Source organism: Podarcis melisellensis (genome assembly GCF_964234715.1).
Source record: "Podarcis melisellensis genome assembly, chromosome: 2".
In the NCBI taxonomy this organism is placed as follows: Eukaryota; Metazoa; Chordata; class Lepidosauria; order Squamata; family Lacertidae; genus Podarcis; species Podarcis melisellensis.
Window position 1 is genome coordinate 7,688,280 of NC_138529.1, and position 20,932 is coordinate 7,709,211.

The following is a 20,932-nucleotide window of genomic DNA, read 5'->3' on the forward strand; positions in this document are numbered from 1 at the left end:
ACCAACGAAAGAAGAATGGCAGACGAAACTGATGGGGTATGCAGAGATGGCAAAACTGATGGGGAAGATCCCAAACCAAGTATTTTTAAAAGAAAGACTGGAGTAATTTTTTAATTTATTTAGAAGACCACTGTAAATAGTTAAAATCACTGGCGGGAATGTAATGACACTTGTAATGTGGAATTAACTATGGTAACTATGGATATATAACAGATGGACAATGGTAAAAGATGCAGTAAATTTAATCTTAAATATGGAAACAAATTAAGGGACGCAGGTGGTGCTGTGGTCTAAACCACTGAACTAGAGCTTGCCGATCGGAAGGTCAGCAGTTCGAATCCCTACGACTGGGTGAGCTCCTGTTGCTCGGTCCCAGCTCCTGCCAACCTAGCAGTTCAAAAGCACATCAAAGTGCAAGTAGATAAATAGGTAGCGCTCCGGCGGGAAGGTAAATGGCATTTCTGTGCACTGCTCTGGTTCACCAGAAGCGGCTTAGTCATGCTGGCCACATGAGCTGGAAAAACTGTCTGCGGACAATGTCAGCACCCTCGGCCAGTAAAGTGAGATGAGTGCCGCAACCCCAGAGTTGTTCGCAACTGGACTTAACTGTCAGGGGTCCTTGTCCTTTATCTTTATGGAACCCATGGAGGGAGGGAAGGAGGACTCAAGGTTCAAAAGAACCTTTTATTTTAATGCTTGAAATGGTTAAGTTAAAATGTATAAAATTGTGAAAAAACCAATAATATTCTTTTTTAAAAAGATAATTAAATAATAATAACTTCTGAATAGAAGGGGGAGGGGCAATATACTTCACAAATTGTCAACCACTCCCATAAATTACCAATGAGGGAGGGATAGATTTACTTGACTGCAGTAAATAGTAGAAAGAAACTAAAGGGGGGGGGGGAATAAAAGCTTTCTGAATGTTTATAGCTGACAATTTAATACCTATGTTGGTCATGAGTGACAAGGATGATGAAATATGGATTTCAACTAGAGGCAGATACTGTGTTAATTATATAGGGGTAGGCTTCTGGAGTTAAAATGTTTGCAAGGTGAATGTCTGATAATCTCAATGAAAGTCATTTTTTGCATTTCACCCAGACCCACTAGGTGTGGACATATTATTTAGTGGGTTTCAAGAAAGGATGGGCTGGTGCCAGACTAACCAAGCCTGTGAATAGTTCAAATTTCTTTCATTTCACTTCTCCAACCAAGCCCAGCTTCTGAAAGCCATATAAAGGAAGACTCAGAAAGGATTTTGGACTGTTCATCTCTCTCTACGCCGCCACTTTTATGCTGCAATGAGTCGACAGTTGAATGCCAGAGCTTTGAATGGAGGGAGGGGGTTTCGTGCTGGTTCTGCAATTGTTTTTGGAGGGGGCAGGATCAGTGCCTCCTCTCCTAGCCGAAGAAGCGCCGGAGCAGCAAGTGGAATTGGTGGCATTTACAGTAGAAGCCTTTACAATCTGGGGGGTACTAAGCGCATATCCCAGAGTGTGGTTCCTGGAGGTGCACATCGCGGAGGTGGATTTGGTAGCAATGCTGGGGTTAGTTTTGGTGGATTTCCTGGTGGTGGATGGGCCAATGGCAACTTTGGCAATGGAAGGAATGGCCCTGGGTTTCTTTCCCATCCTCCGGGGAGTATCCCAGAAGTCATCATTAACCAGAGCCTCCTGGCGCCACTTAACCTGGAAATTGATCCTGAGATCCAGAAAGTACGCAGAGAAGAAAGAGAGCAGATCAAGAACCTCAATAACAAATTTGCTTCCTTTATAGACAAGGTAGGATCTTTGAGCTCCTGTGTTAACTAACTGCTTCTTACTGTTGTTACATATTACTAAACTGTTACTAAATTCCTTTGTCAAACAGGAAATATTTAGCAGTACTCCAAATTGATATGCCTGTGATTATGTTAGTTCATACATTTTTGAATTATATATGATTTATCTGCCTCTTCCCCCCTTCGTGCAAACACTTTACGATTCTTATCTCACTTGTCATCACCAATGGACACACTGACGGTTATATAGGCATCTACTTTGGCCAATTATTATCAAAATTTGGGAATGGGTCAGATTTCTTGGATTCTGCCTGTCTTTTCATTATGGCAAATTAAAATACGGTAAATGAAAAATAGACATTTTAGTAGAAACACTGAACCTTAATTCACAGAATGGGGACAGATGGATGATTTAATAAGACTGTCCTTTTTCAAATTGATTTCCAAATCTAACGAAGCTTGGTGATGTTAAGGAAATGGGCTCTTTTCAGTTAGCCAGTGTGGTGTAGTGGTTAAGAGCGGTGGACTCGTAATCTGGTGAACCGGGTTCGATTCTCCACACCTCCACATGCAGCTGCTGGGTGACCTTGGGCTAGTCACACTTCTTTGAAGTCTCTCAGCCCCACTCACCTCACAGAGTGTTTGTTGTGGGGGAGGAAGGGAAAGGAGAATGTTACCCGCTTTGAGACTCCTTAAGGGGAGTGATAAAGCGGGATATCAAATCCAAACTTTTCTTCTTCTTCTTTACATTTGTAAGAAGATCTTCTAACAATGTATTCTGGGTACACCCCCTGTTTCCATTTCAGAGAAAACAGCATGTGGTAATATCATGGCATGATGCATTTGGGTTGAGGTTACTTTTTGGACAATTCTTAAAACCTGCTGTGATGATAGATAGATAGATAGATGATAGATAGATAGATAGATAGATAGATAGATGATAGATGATAGATGATAGATGATAGATAGATGATAGATAGATGATAGATAGATGATAGAGAGATAGAGAGATAGAGAGATAGAGAATATTGAAAGGCAACTCCATAATGTAACACCACTCCATAACACATATCTTGACAAGTCTTGTGGGAGCCCAACGAACTCTCAGCGTTGTTCTTGCTGGGGGGGAACAAAATGCAAAGCTCAAGGAGGATAAATAAACAAAAGGTAGAGCAGCTTCTCGTTGTTCAGGAAGGATGTCTGAATCAAATTCCATACTCTAATATTTGTAAATTAAAATTCATAGTTTTCCATGTAAGCCAGAGGAAATTTACTTGGCCATTTTAGTGTAGGGGAACATGGGTTGCAAGCTACATAGTAAAGCAATCAGGTGGTTTCTTCAGTGTAGACTGGATGGGACACACAATACACCCCAAGACTTCCTGTGATGCTGCTTCCTATGTGCTAGAGAAGAAATAAAATTGAAAGGAAAACTCAAGGAAATTTTCCTAATTTGATTCTCTTCCCCCAATTTGAAAGCTTTATGATTGCTTATGATGGCATGCGTCTCCATCCAGCAAGTGATATCCATTTGCAGAAGTAGACATTTGTGTGTGCAGCCAGTCAATGGATATTAACATCTTATTGCTCATGCATACTGCAGTGTTTATCCAAATCATATTGAACAGAGAGTGAGACCACTTTCATCCAAGGCCAACAATTGTTTCTGCAACCACAGCTGAATCAGGAACAGGGTGTTTAGAAAACATCTTGTTTATGCATCTAATGTCACAGTGTGGAGTGTTCTGTTAAGGGTTCCAGCCAGCCATGCCCTTTTCCAGGACTCCATTCCATTTCCTCTCCCTCCTCTCAGGAAGTTTTCCATGCTCTCTTTCAATAGCCAGCATTTTGTGGTCACTCAGAATACTGTCCTCAATGTGCTGCTTTGGAAGTTCCCTTTTCCACATGGTGTTCTGATTTTTTGTGTGTGTGCTTTTGCAAAATTGGGGTTCCCCCATGTGTGCAGATACTACCATCTACAGCATGGATGGAATTGTTTTGACTACATAAGGATTACCTTTGCAATTACAGTGGTACCTCTGGTTACGTACTTAATTCATTCCGGAGGTCCGTTCTTAACCTAAAACTGTTCTTAACCTGAAGCACCACTTTAGCTAATGGGGCCTCCTGCTGCTGCTGCGCGCCGCTGCGCAATTTCTGTTCTCATCCTGAAGCAAAGTTCTTAACCCAAGGTACTATTTCTGGGTTAGTAGAGTCTGTAACCTGAAGCGTATGTAACCCGAGGTACCACTGTAATATCAGGAATAGCCAATATTGTGACCTCCAGTCAGATGTTGCTGAACCACTACTCCCACCATCCCCGAGCATTGACTGTGCTGGATGGAAATTATGAGAGTTGTGGTCCAACAACTTCTGAAGGGCATCACATTGTCTACCCCTGATAGAGAGTGCCCTGTCCTTTAGAGTCGAAACCTGAATTTGGGCATTTTGGACCTCAAAATTTGCACTAAAATATTCAACAGTTCAGTTTCTTTTCTTTTGTGTCATGTGACATTTTAGTACAATTGCTCTCCATGCTATGCCTGGAAGGGCTTAGAGCTGCAGTGCGACTACCCTTGGCCATTCCTATATGCATGCTGAAGCTGCTCACCAGTGCTCTGTTGGGTACTTGCAAAGACACTCAGCCTCCCTTTCAATCTGTTTGATCCTCAGGTTCGATTCCTCGAGCAGCAGAACAAAGTCCTAGAGACCAAATGGAACCTCTTGCAGCAGCAACCCATCTCCCACACGAAGAGCAACATGGATTCCCTCTTTGAGGCCTACACCAGCAGCCTGAGGAAACATCTAGACTCTCTAAAGGGTGAAAGAGGGAGGCTGGGTTCAGAACTGAAGAACATGCAGGATCTAGTGGAAGACTTTAAGCGCAGGTAGGTGAGGAAAGGCAAGGCCAGCGCTCAGTTTTTCCCACCTGGAGTGCAATTCCCCAGTGATGGAGACGTACATTTTGAAGTTCAGGAGCTCATCATGACAGCCTTCATAGCTACGATCCGAACAGCAGCTCTCAAATGCAGGCAGCTGTGTTATCCATATCTTCACAGGCACTTCCCTGCACCAAAGCAGCAGTGTGTAGCATAACACTAAATTTGATTAGGAACAACTGACAAGCCATAGATGTTAAAGAACAAATTCATCTGGCAAAGCACATCAGGCTTGAACCAAAGATCTTCAGCAACCTTTAACTTTTAATTAGAAATGCAAACAATCTTGCAAAAGTACCCAGCTTCTCCTTTGTTGGGATCAGATGGGATTACCATGAGGAATTTTAAATTGTACATCAAGCCATCGTGTCCACGATGAAAGCATTGTGTTGACTGGGTTTGATATATTGACGATAGTTTCTGATTAAATCCCACAAGATTCTACATTCATGCCCTTTTCATGCCCCTTTGCCTCTGGTGCCCATTTCTCTTGTCACATACACAGCCCAGTTGCTTCGCCAGGCAGGCTCCTGGGTCATCAAAGACAGTGGGCAAGTTTCTTTGATGTAGGATGTTAATCTTAGGGCCAGAAAACAGATCTCACATGAAGGTGATCAAGATCTGCTGTCCTCCTGGCCATCCTTCTTATCATACGTATATGGCTTGTTTATTACCTCCGGGGTTGCCAAATGCTCTTCTTTGTAGTTCTGTTCTTTGTTTACCCTGTGTTAATTAGTTATGGTGGTTTAACTTTCTCCCCACGTGGGTTTGTTGAAATGCTCAGAAGAAATCTGATTGGTTCTTATGAACACTCTGTAAAAAGTTCTTTTGTGAAGAAAACTACCTGGGCCCAGGGGCTGCACACGGACAGGAACAGAGAGACACGATTATATTCCCAGAGTCTTGCTGGTTCAAGTCTCTGTGTGTACAGTGGTGCCTCGCAAGGCGAAAATAATCTGTTCCGCGAGTCTCTTCGTCTAGCAGTTTTTTCGTCTTGCGAAGCAACCCTATTAGCGGCTTAGCAGATTAGCGCTATTAGCGGCTTAGCGGCTATTAAAGGCTTAGCGGCTTAGTGGCTAAAAGGCTATTAAAGGCTTAGCGGCTTAGTGGCTAAAAGGCTATTAGCGGCTTAGCAGCTTAGAAAAAGGGGGGGAGCGAAAAAAAATCACAAGACTCGCAAGACGTTTTCGTCTTGCGAAGCAAGCCCATAGGGAAATTCGTCTTGCGAAGCGCATCGAAAACTCTTTCGTCTAGCGGGTTTTTCGTCCTGCGAGGCATTCGTCTTGCGGGGCACCACTGTACTCTTATTAATCAGAGTTCAATCCTTCCTTTACTTTGAGAACGCCTCAAGTAAATATCCTTCCTTTACTTTGTGAACACTCCTTGACCATTCCCCCCATTCTCTGAGTCTCTAAGCTAATCAGTCACAAATAAACTAGCAATCCTCATCAGCACCATATTCACTTGCCAGTGCATTTGCCTGGTGCTCTTTGCTGCTGTTTTGAGAAAGGTCTCCCATCATGGTTTACACATTTGATGGAAAGTGCCATTGTAGAATAGAAATTAGTAGAGCCCCTTACTCTCTATTTCACCTTGCCAGCAGCGTTTGCCCTGGTTGTGTGCCTCCCCTTTTTTACTTTAAACAGATATTGAACAGATTATGGCCACAAATCCATCACAATCTTTGCTTTTGTTTTTGTTTACTCTCAAAAGGTACGAGGAAGAAATCAACAAGCGCACCACTGCTGAGAATGAATTTGTACTGTTAAAAAAGGCAAGTCTTGAAATGCACACAAAGTGATGACACTTGTTATAAATCAGGGGTGAAATACCTCAAGCCTGAGGTCTGAATATAGCTCTGCCCAGGCCTCTTTCTGGCTCTGGGGAATCATCCTGCACAACCACACACTCTCTCTGCTCACTGGCCTGGCTTCATAGCCTCCAGGCTGTAACATGAACTCTGATATTGACTCTTGTGTGCCAGGGTGAAGGTTAGAGCCTCTCTCTCTCTCTCTCTCTCTCTCTCTGTGTGTGTGTGTGTGTGTAAAAGCCAACCTTCTGTACAAATGTAAAATCTACCTTCCTTTCCCTGCCCACATGGGCCTCTGGCCCTACCCATTATTGCCATGGGGTGCTGGGGGGCTGCACAGAAGGGAATGTGGCCTTTGCTCTGAAAAAGGTTCTGCATACCTATTCCAAATGGAGGTAAATGAAGGGGAATGTGAGTGTGGAAATATGTGAATATACAGATGACCTACCCATCAACTGTCCTGCTTTAAGCGGTACATCCTGGAATTACAGAAGCTTCTGATCAGATCCCATGATGTCCTGTTTTGGCTCACATGAGACGCAGCCCTGAAAGATGTGCATTTGGGGTGGCCACATTCTCACACAAGTCACATGACTTGTGTAGGAGTTGCTCTCCCAATTTTCCTCTGTGTCATGTTGGAGGGTATGCAACTAGTGGATTTACAATCAAAGCAGTGCATGAGTTTTGTTAAATTAAAAACAAACGAATGAACACATATGTCTAGAATGAGCTCCATGTTTGAGTGGGCACTGGGGAAAAATAAAGCCCTCTGGTGTGCCTCCTCTGATGTTAATCTCTCCTGGTGGGCTTACCTGGTAGAGATTATGGTGGCAGCAGTGGCAGGCAACTGTAGCAGGACTGGTGGCAGAGGCAGCACAGTAAGTCATCTGACATGTAGATTTCCCACAGTGCTATAGAATGATGTTACGCTGGGGATTTTATGAGTATCTGAAATGGTGGGTGACTTTCAAAACCACCATCATGTGTACTGGGCCCTGACACAGCACTGGAGCCCTAGCAGCTGCTCAAAGATAACTGCTGATGCCATCGATGATAGATGATAGATAGATAGACAGATAGATAGATATAGATAGGTGATAGATATAGATAGATGATAGATACATACATAGGTAGATGATAGATAGATAGATAGATAGATGATAGATAGATAGATAGATAGATGATAGATAGATAGATGATAGATAGATAGATAGATAGATAGATAGATAGATAGATAGATGATAGATAGATAGATGATAGATAGATAGATAGATATAGATAGATGATAGATAGATAGATAGATAGATAGATAGATGATAGATAGATAGATGATAGATAGATAGATGATAGATAGATAGATATAGATGATAGATAGATAGATAGATAGATAGATAGATAGATAGATGCATAATCTCTTCCATTCAACATAGGATTTAAATTTGGGAGAGTGGGGGGCACAAATCTCAGATCTAAGATGGTAATTTCAGGGCTTTTAGCACTTCCAAAAAAATGAGGGCCTATGTTTGGAAGGTGGGATGCAATGTGTTTCCATTTTTACCTTCCTGCTCCAACTGGATTCACCTTTTTTTGGAAGAGGGAGGTGTGTTTTCAATGTTCTTCCCCTGCAGGCCCAGGACCTTGCATTGTAGATTTGAAAGGACCCTAGAGTAAAGGAGGAATGTCCCACAGTCTGTGATGTACTCCCTGCAGTTTCATCAAATGCTTAACTTAGACTAGACCTTTACTGCTGTGTTTTCATTTGACTGGTTCTTAACCCTTTATGATCTTCAATGTAATTTCCCCCTCCCAGGATGTAGATGCGGCCTACATGAACAAGGTGGAGCTGGAGACCAGGGTGGCTTCTCTGACAGATGAGCTCAACTTCTTGAGATCCCTGTACGAAGTGGTGAGGATACTTTGTGCTCTCCTAAGGACCACCTGAGATTCCCTGCATGAAATAAACTGATTGCAAACATTCCTACCCTTATCTGGATTCCATAGAGCAATGGCTACCCAATGATTAAGATTTTTGTGTGACTTACAGGAGCTATCACAGATGCAAGGGCAGCTAACTGACACCAGCATCATCTTATCAATGGACAACAACCGTGACCTGGACCTGGACAGCATCATTGCAGAAGTCAAAGCTCAGTATGAAGATATGGCCAACAGGAGCCGAGCAGAAGCAGATGCCATGTACCAAAGCAAGGTGTGTACATCTGGCTTGAGCAAGTAACATGACAAGCGATGCAAAATGTGGCCATTAAAATGCCACTCAAATCCATATGAAACTTGACAAATTCACCAGAAGAAATTTGGACACCTGGAGCAGATTGAAGTTATCCTTTTTAGGAAGAATCTCTAGAATAAAAATGAATGTGCTCCCCAAACTATTGTTTTTCTTTCAATCGATCCCAATACTGGGTGGGACAGACCGTCTCAGGGAATGGCAATGATATATTTCAAAATTCGTCTGGCGGGGGAAGAGACCCAGAACAAAACATCTAGTCTTAATTGATATTAAGGACAGAGGAGGCTTCTCACTGCCAGATATAAGTCTGTACTATGAGGCGGTCTGTTTCACCTGGTTGAGGGATTGGTGTTCATTGGGGAACCCAGACATTAGATCTTGAAGGATTTAATTATCAGGTACGGTTGGCATGCGTACCTGATCTATGGAAAGTACATAAGGACTTTACGAATCAGAAAATACTTATTTATAGTCTGGGAGAAATACAGAGACCTTCTAGAACAGAAGATGCCATGGTGGATCTCACCAATTGAGGCAGTGGCTGTAAGGAGGAAAAACTCAAGTGGAAAGTGGCCCGCCTACTGAACATTATTTAAAGAAACTTGACAAATTCAAAATAGGAGAGTTAATGAGAATTTCCCACCTAAAAATAATTCCCGCAGTTAGAGCACTGTAAAGGTAAAGGGACCCCTGACCGTTAGGTCCAGTCGTAAACAACTCTGGGGTTTTGGCGGTCATCTCGCTATACTGGCCAAGGGAGCCGGCGTACAGCTTCCGCGTCATGTAGCCAGCATGACTAAGCTGCTTCTGGAGAACCAGAGCAGTGCAGGGAAATGCTGTTTACCTTCCCACTGGAGTGGTACCTATTTATCTACTTGCACTTGATGTGCTTTCGAACTGCTAGGTTGGCAGGAGCAACGGGAGCTCACCTCATCATGGGGATTTGAACCGCCAACCTTCTGATCGGCAAGCCCTAGGCTCATGCTTTCTTGTTGCAAAGAAGAGCTCAAAACAATAAAAATCTATTGATTTGCTTCTAAAAAAAATCTAGTCCACTCTTGTCTACTCTGGCTGGCTCCTATGGCTCCTCAAGGTCTTGGGCAGAGAGAGGGAGAGGGCTTTCTCATCACATGTCCCTTGATCCTATTGACTGGAGGTGCCCAGGGACCTCCTGTATGTAAACACATGCTTTGTTACTGAGCTATGATCCTTCTTGTCTGGGAATTTCTGCATTCAAAAGCCAAAGTTGAGAATCTGAGCGACACTCAAGATTTGGAGGTTTTTTTTTTTTATTGCTTCTTGCTCTTGCAATTGTATGCTGAAACATGCCATTGAACTAATGGGTGGAATTCAACTTAGTGCTAGGTGCGGTATGCACTTGTGGATCAAGGTCTGCTTGCGCAATGAGACCCCACCTGCATGCCCCCTAAACCTGTTTTGGGGGCATAGTGCTTCCCCCCAACTCCTCTTTCACCTTCAGCCACTGGCAGCTACAGGCAGTTGCTACTGGTGATGGATTTGGCCTAAGGACTGGCTGCTGCTGTTACGCTTTATGATGTCACTTAAAATCAGTTTCAGGAACTTCAGCTCACAGCGAGGAAACATGACGATGCCTTGAAAAATTCCAAGATGGAGATTTCTGAGTTGAATCGACTCATCCACAGACTAAGATCAGAAACGGAAAGTGTGAAGAAACAAGTAAGATGCACATTGCTTTAGCAGATATGCATAGCAAAGGTTGTTTGTTTGCATCCGGTGATTTGCTCTGCCGCAGAGGTTCTCCATAAGTTGTTGGAATTCAGTTCCTATCAGACTCAGCTAGCAAAATCAGAGGTCATGGATGATGCAAGTTGTAGTCCTTCAACGTCTGGAGAGCCACATGGTTCTCATCCATGGTCTAATAATGTTACAGTGAATAGTGCACATTGCAGTGGTTTGGGAACAGACTTTTAATGGAGTGAATGTATTGTTAGCTAATTAAGAATTTAATAGCAGTCATGCTTTCTGGAAAAACAACTCAATCCAGCACTACTAAGCTCCTGCAGTTTTACTATGGTTTTACAATATTTACAATATACACTCAGGGTGGGGAAACTGTGGCCTTCTAGATTCTGTTGGACTCCAACTCCCATCAGCTCCAGACAACCTGGCCAATGGTCAATGATGATGGGATTGCAGTCCATCAAGATCTGAAGTGCCACAGGTTCCCCACCTGTGATATTCACCCTGCAAAGAAATGATCTTGAGTTAAGCCCAAGGCTGGCAATAATATTTATGTTTGATTCTACAAATATACCTTGAATCCATTTCAACTAAATAATTCAGTTCCTGGTTTATAAATACTTTTGCTGCTTTTACAACACAATGGGGTTCTCTCGTTGACCTGTTTGGCATTCCATAGATACAGGTGTGTCACAAATTCTTTAAATTATGACTGCTACAAACTTCAAAATGTAAATATGGATTTTTGAGTTGTGAACTTTTTTTTAAGTTTTCTTTCAAAAAGATGTATTTTAGTCTGATAATCTGTAACATGCTATGCCTCAAGAAGTGCAGGACATAATTTTACTTTGGAAAAAATTGGGGGTTAAATCAAGAATAGGCCAAATCATTCCTATTAGTCATTTTGGCTGGGGCTGCTGGGAGCTGGAGTCCATCTAGAACAGGGATAGGCAACCTAAGGCCCAGGGGTCAGATGCGGTCCAATAGCCTTCTCAGTCCGGCCCATGGACGGTCCAGGAACCAGCGTGTTTTTACACGAGTAGAATGTGTCCTTTTATTTAAAATGCATCTCTGGGTTATTTGTGGGGCATAGGAATTCGTTCATTCCCCCCCCCAAAAAAAATATAGTCCAGCCCACCACATGGTCTGAGGGACAGTGGACCGGCCCACGGCTGAAAGAGGTTGCTGACCCATGATCTAGAAGGCACCAAATTTCGTGCACTCCAATGATCCCTAAGTTTTTTTTTAACTTACTGCATAGCTACATCTGAGAGTTAAGGGCATAAAAATGGACTCCAGTAATCCAAATGAATGAATCGTTCATTTAGAGGCAGAACGAAGTATTTGAAACATTCAAAGCACTGTCACTTGTGGTGTAAAGTCTTAAAGCCCCAATTATTAAATTTATGGGTAGACCTTTTGCGTGGACAGGCGGAGTCCCCAGATCCTGCGCGGTCCCCCCGTCATGTGGAATAACGACTCAAGACAACGTGCTATGGGATTAAATTGGCCACAACTTTATTAAATTTCAAATGTGGGTAGACCTTGGCTCAGGCATTGGGCGTTCTCCCTCCCCAGTCCCCAGCCGGGGACCTAGGGAGCATCAGGGTTATCCAGTGTGTGTGGGGGGGATGGGCCAGCTCTGGAGAACATATGTTCAAGCAGAGATAGCCGCCCCCGTAACGCCGCCGCCGCAGGGGAGAGCAATGACGACCTTCCGGCGTACGGTCAAAGCCTCCCTTCAGAAACCCCTTTAACGGGGAACCCTGGTATCGCCGCCGCAAAGAGGAAGATGGACAAAAGGATTCTGCCCAAGGCCTGATACCGCCAAAGTTGTGACGTTTTGCTACGGGAAAGGTGAAACCTGCCAATGCAGGGAAATTCCTTTCTGGCCCATTAACAGCGACCTTAACGTAGCAGCGCCCGCATACCTGAGAAGAAAAATTAAATTGCAAAACCTGTGAGGAAAATTAACCTGCAACATAAGACATTGAATGAGGGTGGGTAGGGTGGGAGAAGCTCTGGAGCCAAGTGAGAATTCCTAGGTAAGATCCTCCCTCCTTTGTGTGGGCAGGTAATCCCTCCCCTACCTGGCCTGGTCTCCTTGGCAATGCTTCCCCCAGGTGGGATTGGACAACAGACTGAGGTAGGCGGAGACCTCCAGGTATCCCACCTGAGGGAAGGCAAAGCCCAGCCTATGCTGTTGAAGCCGCTCCAGGTCTAGGGGCTGCACGCGCCCACGCAAAGGGCGCCCCCCGTTTTAAGCGGGGAGCGGTCATTGTCAAGACCTTTCCTAACTTGTACTTGACAATGAAATGGAGATTGTGACTGAAAGCTGTGTGCTATGTTCTTAAGTTAGTATTCTTATGGTAATTCTTGTATCAGTTTGAGACTGTACTGGGCATATGGAAATTTTATGAAAATAATAAATAATAATTAAAATGGCTAATGTTTGCCCTGAAAAAAACGCCCCCCAAAGAAGCTCTGTGATATGGGCTGATTTCTATGTGAGCTGATTTCTGTTCTTTGCATTTTCTCTATAGTGTGTCCATCTTCAGTCATCTATTGCTGAAGCTGAAGAACGTGGAGAGATAGCCCTCAAAGATGCAAGGGAAAAGCTGTTGGAACTGGAGAATGCCATGCAGAAGGCTAAGGAGGAGCTGGCCCGCCTTTTGCGTGATTATCAGGAACTTTTGAATATTAAGCTAGCCCTGGATATTGAGATTGCTACCTACAGGACCCTCTTGGAAGGAGAAGAATGGAGGTGGGTGTGATGAAAACCAATGGCATAGCTGACAGGCTGTCCACACTAGGACCAGTTGCGTGGCAAGTTCTTGCCTCCCCCCTCAGAAACAACGACACGAGACACAAGAATTCGGGTTAATGGGTCAAATTAGGCCACAACTTTATTGATGACAGGAATTGAGCGGTATTGGCTTAGGCATTGGTCCTATCGACTAACCAGCTTCAGCCCGATTGCTAGAAGACCGGTAAGGGTTAACCACCAGTAGGGGGAGTCCTGCTGAGGCACGTCAACTAGGAGCTCCCCCCGGAGTTACCGCTTGGGGGCGTGCCATGGGCCCACACCTCCATAGGCTTAGGACAAGGCCACGCCCCCCGGAATCCTTTACCGGACTACCCTTTTGTTTTGGGGGAAGGTGATGGCGCTTCCTTCCCCCTTCATCTGCACAACAATAGAACAATACTCTTACCAATGCCTAACCGCCAATACCGAGGAGTTGTGACGGATTGCTACGAGGTAGGCGAAAACCAAGTGGCTGGTGACGATCTGCCAAATGGAAAAATTCCTACCAGGCCCCTTGACGGCGACCAACCAAAGTCCATAGCAACATCAGAGAGCCTAGCCTAACGGGTGGGAGGGAAGGGAAAAACCTGGCTAGCTGCAGCGCGGAAAAGAGGAAGAGCCTCGGCTGGCCCGGGGATGACGTGTCCGAGGATTTCCTGATATTGCGGGGGCGGAAGGCAGCCCCTGCGAGTGTGGGGAGGGGCGTGAAGCCCGCAACCCCACCTCCTCCCTAGCTCGGAAGTGGCTTTGTTTCCATGCTCACCATTTTCTCTGGTATTGATGCATTTCACTCCTTAATTTATTCTTGAGAATCCAGGAACTGATCTCGAAAGGTTCTGTTCTCATTTACCCTGTTGCCCGGTCTACTTCAAATGTTGATTTGTTCTGTTGTTGTTGTTTAAATCTCATCACAATCTTCTGAGATCAGAACAAACACTGGACTCAGCTATACAGCTGCAAATAAAACCTTTTAAGTGCAATATACAATGTGACACAGGATGGCGATGGTGAGCCTTATAGAAAATTCAATGTATTTTTAAAAATGCTTTCAAAAAAGCATTTTCAGAACGTTTTTAGTATGTATCTAGATTCCGCCACCATTGTCTCATGTAACGACAAGCAATCTTACATTGTTAATGCTGCCTCCTACATCCCCCATCTTTATCCTTCTGTACAGTCAGTGTTGGAGCAATAATAATAATAATAATAATAATACAGTGGTACCTTGGGTTATGTACTTAATTCATTCCGGAGGTCTGTTCTTAACCTGAAACTGTTCTTAACCTGAAGCACCACTTTAGGTAATGGGGCCTCCTGCTGCCGCTGTGCCACCAGAGCACGATTTCTGTTCTCATCCTGAAGCAAAGTTCTTAACCTGAAGCACTATTTCTGGGTTAGCGGAATCTGTAACCTGAAGCATATGTAACCTGAAGCGTATGTAACCTGAGGTACCACTGTAATAGCAATAATAATAAATAAACCTGGGTGATACTAACAAGCTTCTAGCTAGTTTGATGTAGCTCAGTGCTATTGGGACAGGGGAAGCCAGTTTTGCCAGCAAATCCTGAAGAGGGCACATGATCAGTTTCATTCAGTGCTGCTTGAAAAAATAATGGAAAATGTTGCTTTCCCTTTTATACAAGGACTAGATAATGCAATCACCCAGTGAACAGTGGCAGTACTAGTATAGCACTAATGCTTGTTTGTTGGCTTGTTGGTTTGTTTTAAAAAAGTTGCCTGGTAGTATTCACTGTATGTGGATACAATCTTCACAATGTAAGTAGATTATCAAGCAATTTGCTTTGCTAACAGTAATGCTAGCAAGTACAAATGAATTCAGTCTAGCAATGCTCATATTCAGAATGGGAATCCTGTGGTCCTCCATGCATTGATGGTCTACAGTTCTCATCAACCCTGATTGTTGGTCATGCTGGCTGGGAATTTGATTCTGACAATGTCTGGAAGACCATGGGATCCTCATCCCTGTACAGAGGTGATGATTTGCCACATTTATGAGCCATAAGCAATAATGGATAACAACAGCCAGGCTGCAATCCTACTCAAATCCTACTCAACATTGTACTCAAATGTTGCAGAAATCAAGTTTTCATTCATACTTAGCCAAATTTCCTTGATGAAAAGCATTAGCAACTGCTGCTGAATCGATATTACACTCTGAGCCATTTTTTGTTATTTATCAGAACCCATTCCTGCAATTGTTCGAAAGCACGTCAAAGTGCAAGTAGATAAATAGGTACCACTCTGGCGGGAAGGTAAACGGCGTTTCCATGTGCTGCTCTGGTTCGCCAGATGCGGCTTAGTCATGCTGGCCACATGACCTGGAAGCTGTACACCGGCTCCTTCGGCCAATAAAACGAGATGAGCGCCGCAACCCCAGAGTCAGCCACGACTGGGCCTAATGGTCAGGGGTCCCTTTACCTTTATTGAGTTGCACCACCAATTTCTGTGCCAACTCTGTTTTGAAGCACATTTATAAAATTTATCTTAAACAACAATTCTAAAACATCAACAAAAACAAAAACAAAAGCAAACAACAATTGGCAGATTTAAACTTTTCAAGCTGAGAGAGACAACAAGTCTTTCATGGAGAAGAAAGCAAGTTGCAGGCAGGTGTAATTGCGTGTTGAGTCCCACAATGCCACCCCCCAAAAAATTCACACTTCACACATCAATTTTTGTTTAAGGTTTTTGGCATAATTTTGGCCACAACTTTATGCAAAATACAAAAAATGTGAGTGGTTGCTTAGGCATTGGTTTTGACTATCTGTCCTTGCCCTCAGGGACAGCGCTGGCTTTCCGGACACCAACGGAAGCCAGCGTGGGAAACAAGTATTAGGTGAGAAAATGAAGCTGGGCATCAGTCCCTCATTTCTCACCCTCATGTTCCTGTGGGGCTTGCACAGCCCAAGTCCGATGCCAGGGACAAGGACGAAAAGAATGGCAAGCCCCTGGATTCCTTTAACAGAATTCCCTTTCCACACCATTTGGAGGGGTAGGCACTTACCCCGCCAAGAACCAATTTAACCAATGCCTAACTGCCAACCTTACAAGTTGTGACGATTTGCTACGCAGTAAGCAAAAACCAAATGGCACCAGCCAATCAGCCAGATGGCAAAATTCCTACCAGGCCGCCGCTCCAAGGCGGACGGCCCCATGACAGGCATAGCAAGGTCAGGTGATCAAGAAAAAAACCCCTATTAAAGGGAGGGAGGGCGGGTGATTCCGGTGCAAAACGGCCAAGAGGACGTCCAACGTCTGGCCCATTTATTTATTTATTTATTTATTTATTTATTTATTTATTTATTTAATAAGATATTTATTAACATTTTTAGAGGTACAAAAAGAAAAAACAAAAGACATCATTTTAAACAAAAAAATAAAAAAAAAGAAAGAGCAGGGAATTAAAATCCATTAAGCAAAAAGAAAAAACAAGGAAAAATACAACAAATCTTCCCATTACTTATCTTTCATTAGCTTCTTTCCCTGACCTCCTCACACCTCCCTCTTTTGTATTCTAGGTCAATTTATCCCTTTCAGCAAATCCTTTCCCTCTTTTCAAATTTTTGTCCTGTCATTTATCTTGATATTAATATAACTTTACTTTCCCTCCTTTCACCAATTAACAGTCTGTTTTTTCCTAAATCTTTGTAACATTTCTGCTAAAATCACATAAATTCATTCCAACATCATTCTAACATTCATTAATTTTGCAATGTTTCTGTAAATAGTCGTCTGGCCCCTGTCTTTAAAGCCTCTGACCCCTCCTCCAAATTGGCAACAATCAAAACCCCCCAGCAACCCAATTTTAACCACTTAATGGCTTGGGTTCCTCCCAAAATCTGCCTAGTAACAGCAGGGTGGCTTGTTCCCCCAGCCGCAACACGTGCTCTCTGTTAGGGAGAACACGCTTTACTGAGAGAAGTGTAAGGTGGGAATTTTGTTTTGTTTTGCTGGGAACAAAGACACCACAAGAGCCTGGGGGCACAATAGCTGTCCCTGCAGGCCAGAATAATTAACATGCTGTTAATATTAGCTGTGCCATCAGTTGCAACTGACATTTCAAGAAACAAAGAGACAATTGAAATCAATTTTGCAATGGACAATTTCAGGTTGATTTACAAAGCATTTTGTTAGCTGAATGATTTTATGAGACACTTTTGGGCAAGGTAATTTCAGCAGCCAACAGACACCCAAATACCAGTGAGTTCAATCCCTGCTCAACAGTAAGATCCATTGAACCCTATATATTCTTACTTGGGAGTAAGTCCTATTGAATTCAGTGGGGCTTAGCTTGGTGTAGACCTGAAAGTGTGCATGATGCAGTAGTATCTGCAGACTAGCTTGAGAAGATGTGCCCAAGGATTAAGGCTTTCTGGGAAATGATCTATAATGAAATGAAAAAGGTATTTAAGTATACCTTTCTGAAGAAACCAGAAGCCTTTCTCCTGGGTATGGTCGGCCAATTGGTGCCAAAGAAGGATAGAACATTTTTTATAAACGCAACAACAGCAGCAAGAATACTTATCGCAAAATACTGGAAGATACAAGATCTACCCACTCTGGAAGAATGGCAGATGAAGGTGATAGACTACATGGGACTGGCAGAAATGACCGGCAGAATCCGAGACCAGGGAAGAGAGACGGCGGAAGATTGGAAGAAATTTAAGGACTATCTTGGGAAATACTATAAAATTAGTGAATGCTAGAATGATGTTGGTTAGAAATTAAGTGGTTCTCAGCTGTAATGAATAAGATAAATTGGGGGGGGGGTGAAAGAAAGGTTGAAAATTAAGTGAAAATTAATGGTGAGGATTTGCTGAATTAATAATTTGAATTGGGATACAAAAAGGGGAGGTATGAGGAGGTCTGGGAAGTAAGTTAAAAGAAAATAAGTGAATGGAATTTTATGTGTTTTTAAATTGTTTTAGTTTTGCATTTTTGTATTTTTGTTATATTTTGTTTTTTTCTTTTGTTAGTGTTTTTTTATTATTGTTGTTGTATAATCTTTGAAATGCCAATAAATATATTTATATAAAAAAAAAAGAGAAGAAAGAGGATGTGGAGTACTGAATTGCTCACTTTTTACTTTTTTCTTTCCCCAAACAGGATGTCTGGAGAATATGGCAATGCTGTAAACATATGTAAGTAGCCAAAGATTTTGGTATTCTGGGTTTGCAACGACAGCATGTTTCTGAAGCACCTGGGCCAGATTCAAGTACCCCATTCCACTGGAAGCCAGAGCAAGGACTGTCGCTGGTGCAGTGAAGCTTTCCCTCTCTCCTCTCTCTGCGCCTCACCAAATCCACTCTCCAGATACAGGAGATGCCCAGTACAGCATGTGGGGGCAGGAGAGAGGATATTCCCTTATACTGCATTGGTCCATTAGCTCAGCACTGTCTACTCTGACTGGCAGTAGCTCTCTGGGGTTTCAGGCAGAAATCCTTCTACCTGCTCTACCTGGGGATACCTGAGGTTGCAGCTGGGACCTTCTGCGTGCAAAGCAGTTGCTGTCCCACTGAGCTATGAACCTTCCCCAAGTTACAGCCCCTAATGAATAAGGATTCAGATTGTTTGCACATTAAATGTTCCGAACATTTCCAAAGCTTTTAAGTGTGAATATCATATGCCAACAGGGAACTCGTTCTCCTAAAGTGGACCTTTAGTTTGCTGAAGTACTTTTTTAAAAAAGCAGGAGGACAAGACCAAAAATAACTCACTGGGGACGGAACACCCTCAGATGGTGTAGAATAGTGACTGTTAGGAGAAAAATGGGGGGGAAATGGATGAAGGGAGGTGGGTGAGATGGAATTTCTTAGAAAAGGACCCGGCTGGTTGGCTAGCTAGCTGCTGGATTTCAGAAAAAAAGGAACTCCTCTCTACAATGTTTTGATGCATGGGCAATTTGTATTATGCCAAATTGTATCATATCCTGTACAGGCTTAAACTGAATGAGTGTCTCACTTGGGAATCTCTCTAAAATTAGCGTGCCACAATTAAAATGATCTTCTTCTTCTTCTTCTTCTTCTTCTTCTTCTTCTTCTTCTTCTTCTTCTTCTTCTTCTTCTTCTTCTTCCTCTTCTTCTTCTTCTTCTTCTTCTTCTTCTTCTTCTTCTTCTTCTTCTTCTTCCTCTTCTTCCTCTTCTTCTTCCTGAAGCTGTAGTTAGCAACAACAGCATGGCAGGAGGAAGTGGACTGAGCTGCAGAGAAGGGCTCAGCATCAGAAGTGGATCAAGTTCTGGAAGTGCTAGGGGCACCGTGGGATATGGCTCTGGAGGTGGCGGAAATTGCTCCGGCCTGAAAATCATATCAACAACTTCTACGAGCAAAAGGACAACCATCAGATGAACCATAATCATAATGTACCGAAGGACCAAACTGACCACTTGCAAAGCCTAGAGGCTGTCAACACTAAATATCTGCTGTGAAGAAACTTGCCCTTTGTGTGCAACAACTCTTTTTCATGGTTTCAGAACGGGGTTGGGAAACCTGTGGCACTCCACATGTTCCTAGATTATATATCTCAGCATCCTTAGCCACTGACCATGTTGGCTGGCACTGATATATATAAAATCTCCTACAAGCATTTAACTTTAATTTCTATGGCTCCCCACTCCTCCAAATCCTAAGAACAGCACAATGCTGAGAAGCCTCTAGTTAGGCTTCGTTAACCACCCTTGCACAAAGAACTACAATTCCCAGGGTTCCCTTCAAAGAGGGGGTGACATTTAATTCAATACAGTGATACCTCTGGTTATGGGCTTGATCTGTTCCTGAAAAGTCCCTGAAAAGTCCACAACTAGAGTGCCGCTTCTGCGCATGCGGGAGGCATGATAGAGTGCTTCTGCACATGCGTGCATGGCGAAACCCGGAAGTATACACTTCTGGGTTTGCTGCGTTCGTATCCTGGAAAAATGCAACTGGAGAATGATGTAACAAGAGGTAAAGGTAAAGGGACCTCTGACCATTAGGCCCAGTCGTGGCCGACTCTGGGGTTGCGGCGCTCATCTCACTTTATTGGCCGAGGGAGCCGGCATACAGCTTCCGGGTCATGTGGCCAGCATGACTAAGCCGCTTCTGGCGAACCAGAGCAGTGCACGGAAACGCCATTTACCTTCCCGCCGGAGCAGTACCTATTTATCTTCCTGCACTTTGACGTGCTTTCGAACTGCTAGGTTGGCAGAAGCTGGGACCGAGCAATGTGAGCTCATCCCGTCACGGGGATTTGAACTGCCGACCTTCTGATCAGCAAGTCCTAGGCTCTGTGGTTTAACCCATAGTGCTACCCGCATCCCTCGTAACAAGTGGTACAACCGTATAAATCTGTGGTGTGCTGGGCTGTTAATATGCTGCCAATATTATTCCGAACTGTTGCCTTGTGTTGAAAAAAAAGGGTTTGTGACACAGCAGCTCAGAATGGCACCCTAACACACGTTCTCTCTCTGCTTCCCCCATTCAAACAGTTTGATCTTGCAAGCCTGAGTTCATCTAAAGTAGGCCTGGCTACCATTATAGCCCTTTAGGTGAGGGGCTCACTGCCCAACCACCCATCACTTGCTCTCACCGTGCTTTCCTTCTGAGATGTCAGGACCTCCCCCAAAGT

The 20,932-nt window shown here is 43.6% G+C and overlaps 1 protein-coding gene and 1 long non-coding RNA gene across 6 annotated transcripts in view; one reads left to right on the forward strand and one right to left on the reverse strand.

Annotated features, from left to right (window-relative positions):
• LOC309363003 overlaps positions 1 to 20,932 on the reverse strand; it is a 227,142-nt gene that overhangs the window by 187,168 nt on the left and 19,042 nt on the right. Inside the window, exon 3 of one of the 5 annotated variants that reach the window (XR_014165137.1) lies at positions 9,696 to 9,739. The exons of the other annotated variants lie outside the window; for them this stretch is intronic. This is a non-coding gene — a long non-coding RNA (uncharacterized lncRNA). Of the gene's footprint in view, positions 1 to 9,695; positions 9,740 to 20,932 lie in introns of those variants that run through there. 5 annotated transcript variants of the gene reach the window in all.
• Positions 777 to 19,926, forward strand: LOC309362994 (keratin, type II cytoskeletal 75-like). The gene is made up of 9 exons (XM_081899071.1): positions 777 to 1,784; positions 4,457 to 4,671; positions 6,436 to 6,496; positions 8,343 to 8,438; positions 8,577 to 8,741; positions 10,356 to 10,481; positions 13,049 to 13,269; positions 18,439 to 18,473; positions 19,487 to 19,926. Exons 1-9 carry the CDS (start codon positions 1,305 to 1,307, stop codon positions 19,675 to 19,677), a joined length of 1,590 nt encoding a protein of 529 aa, XP_081755197.1. The 5' UTR covers positions 777 to 1,304; the 3' UTR covers positions 19,678 to 19,926.

Coding starts and splice junctions, on each gene's coding strand:
- LOC309362994 (XM_081899071.1), top strand. CDS start 1,305: ATGAGTCGACAGTTGAATGCCAGAGCTTTGAATGGAGGGAGGGGGTTT. Junction 1,785..4,456: donor TTGCTTCCTTTATAGACAAG/GTAGGATCTTTG, acceptor TTTGATCCTCAG/GTTCGATTCCTCGAGCAGCA. Junction 6,497..8,342: donor AATTTGTACTGTTAAAAAAG/GCAAGTCTTGAA, acceptor TCCCCCTCCCAG/GATGTAGATGCGGCCTACAT.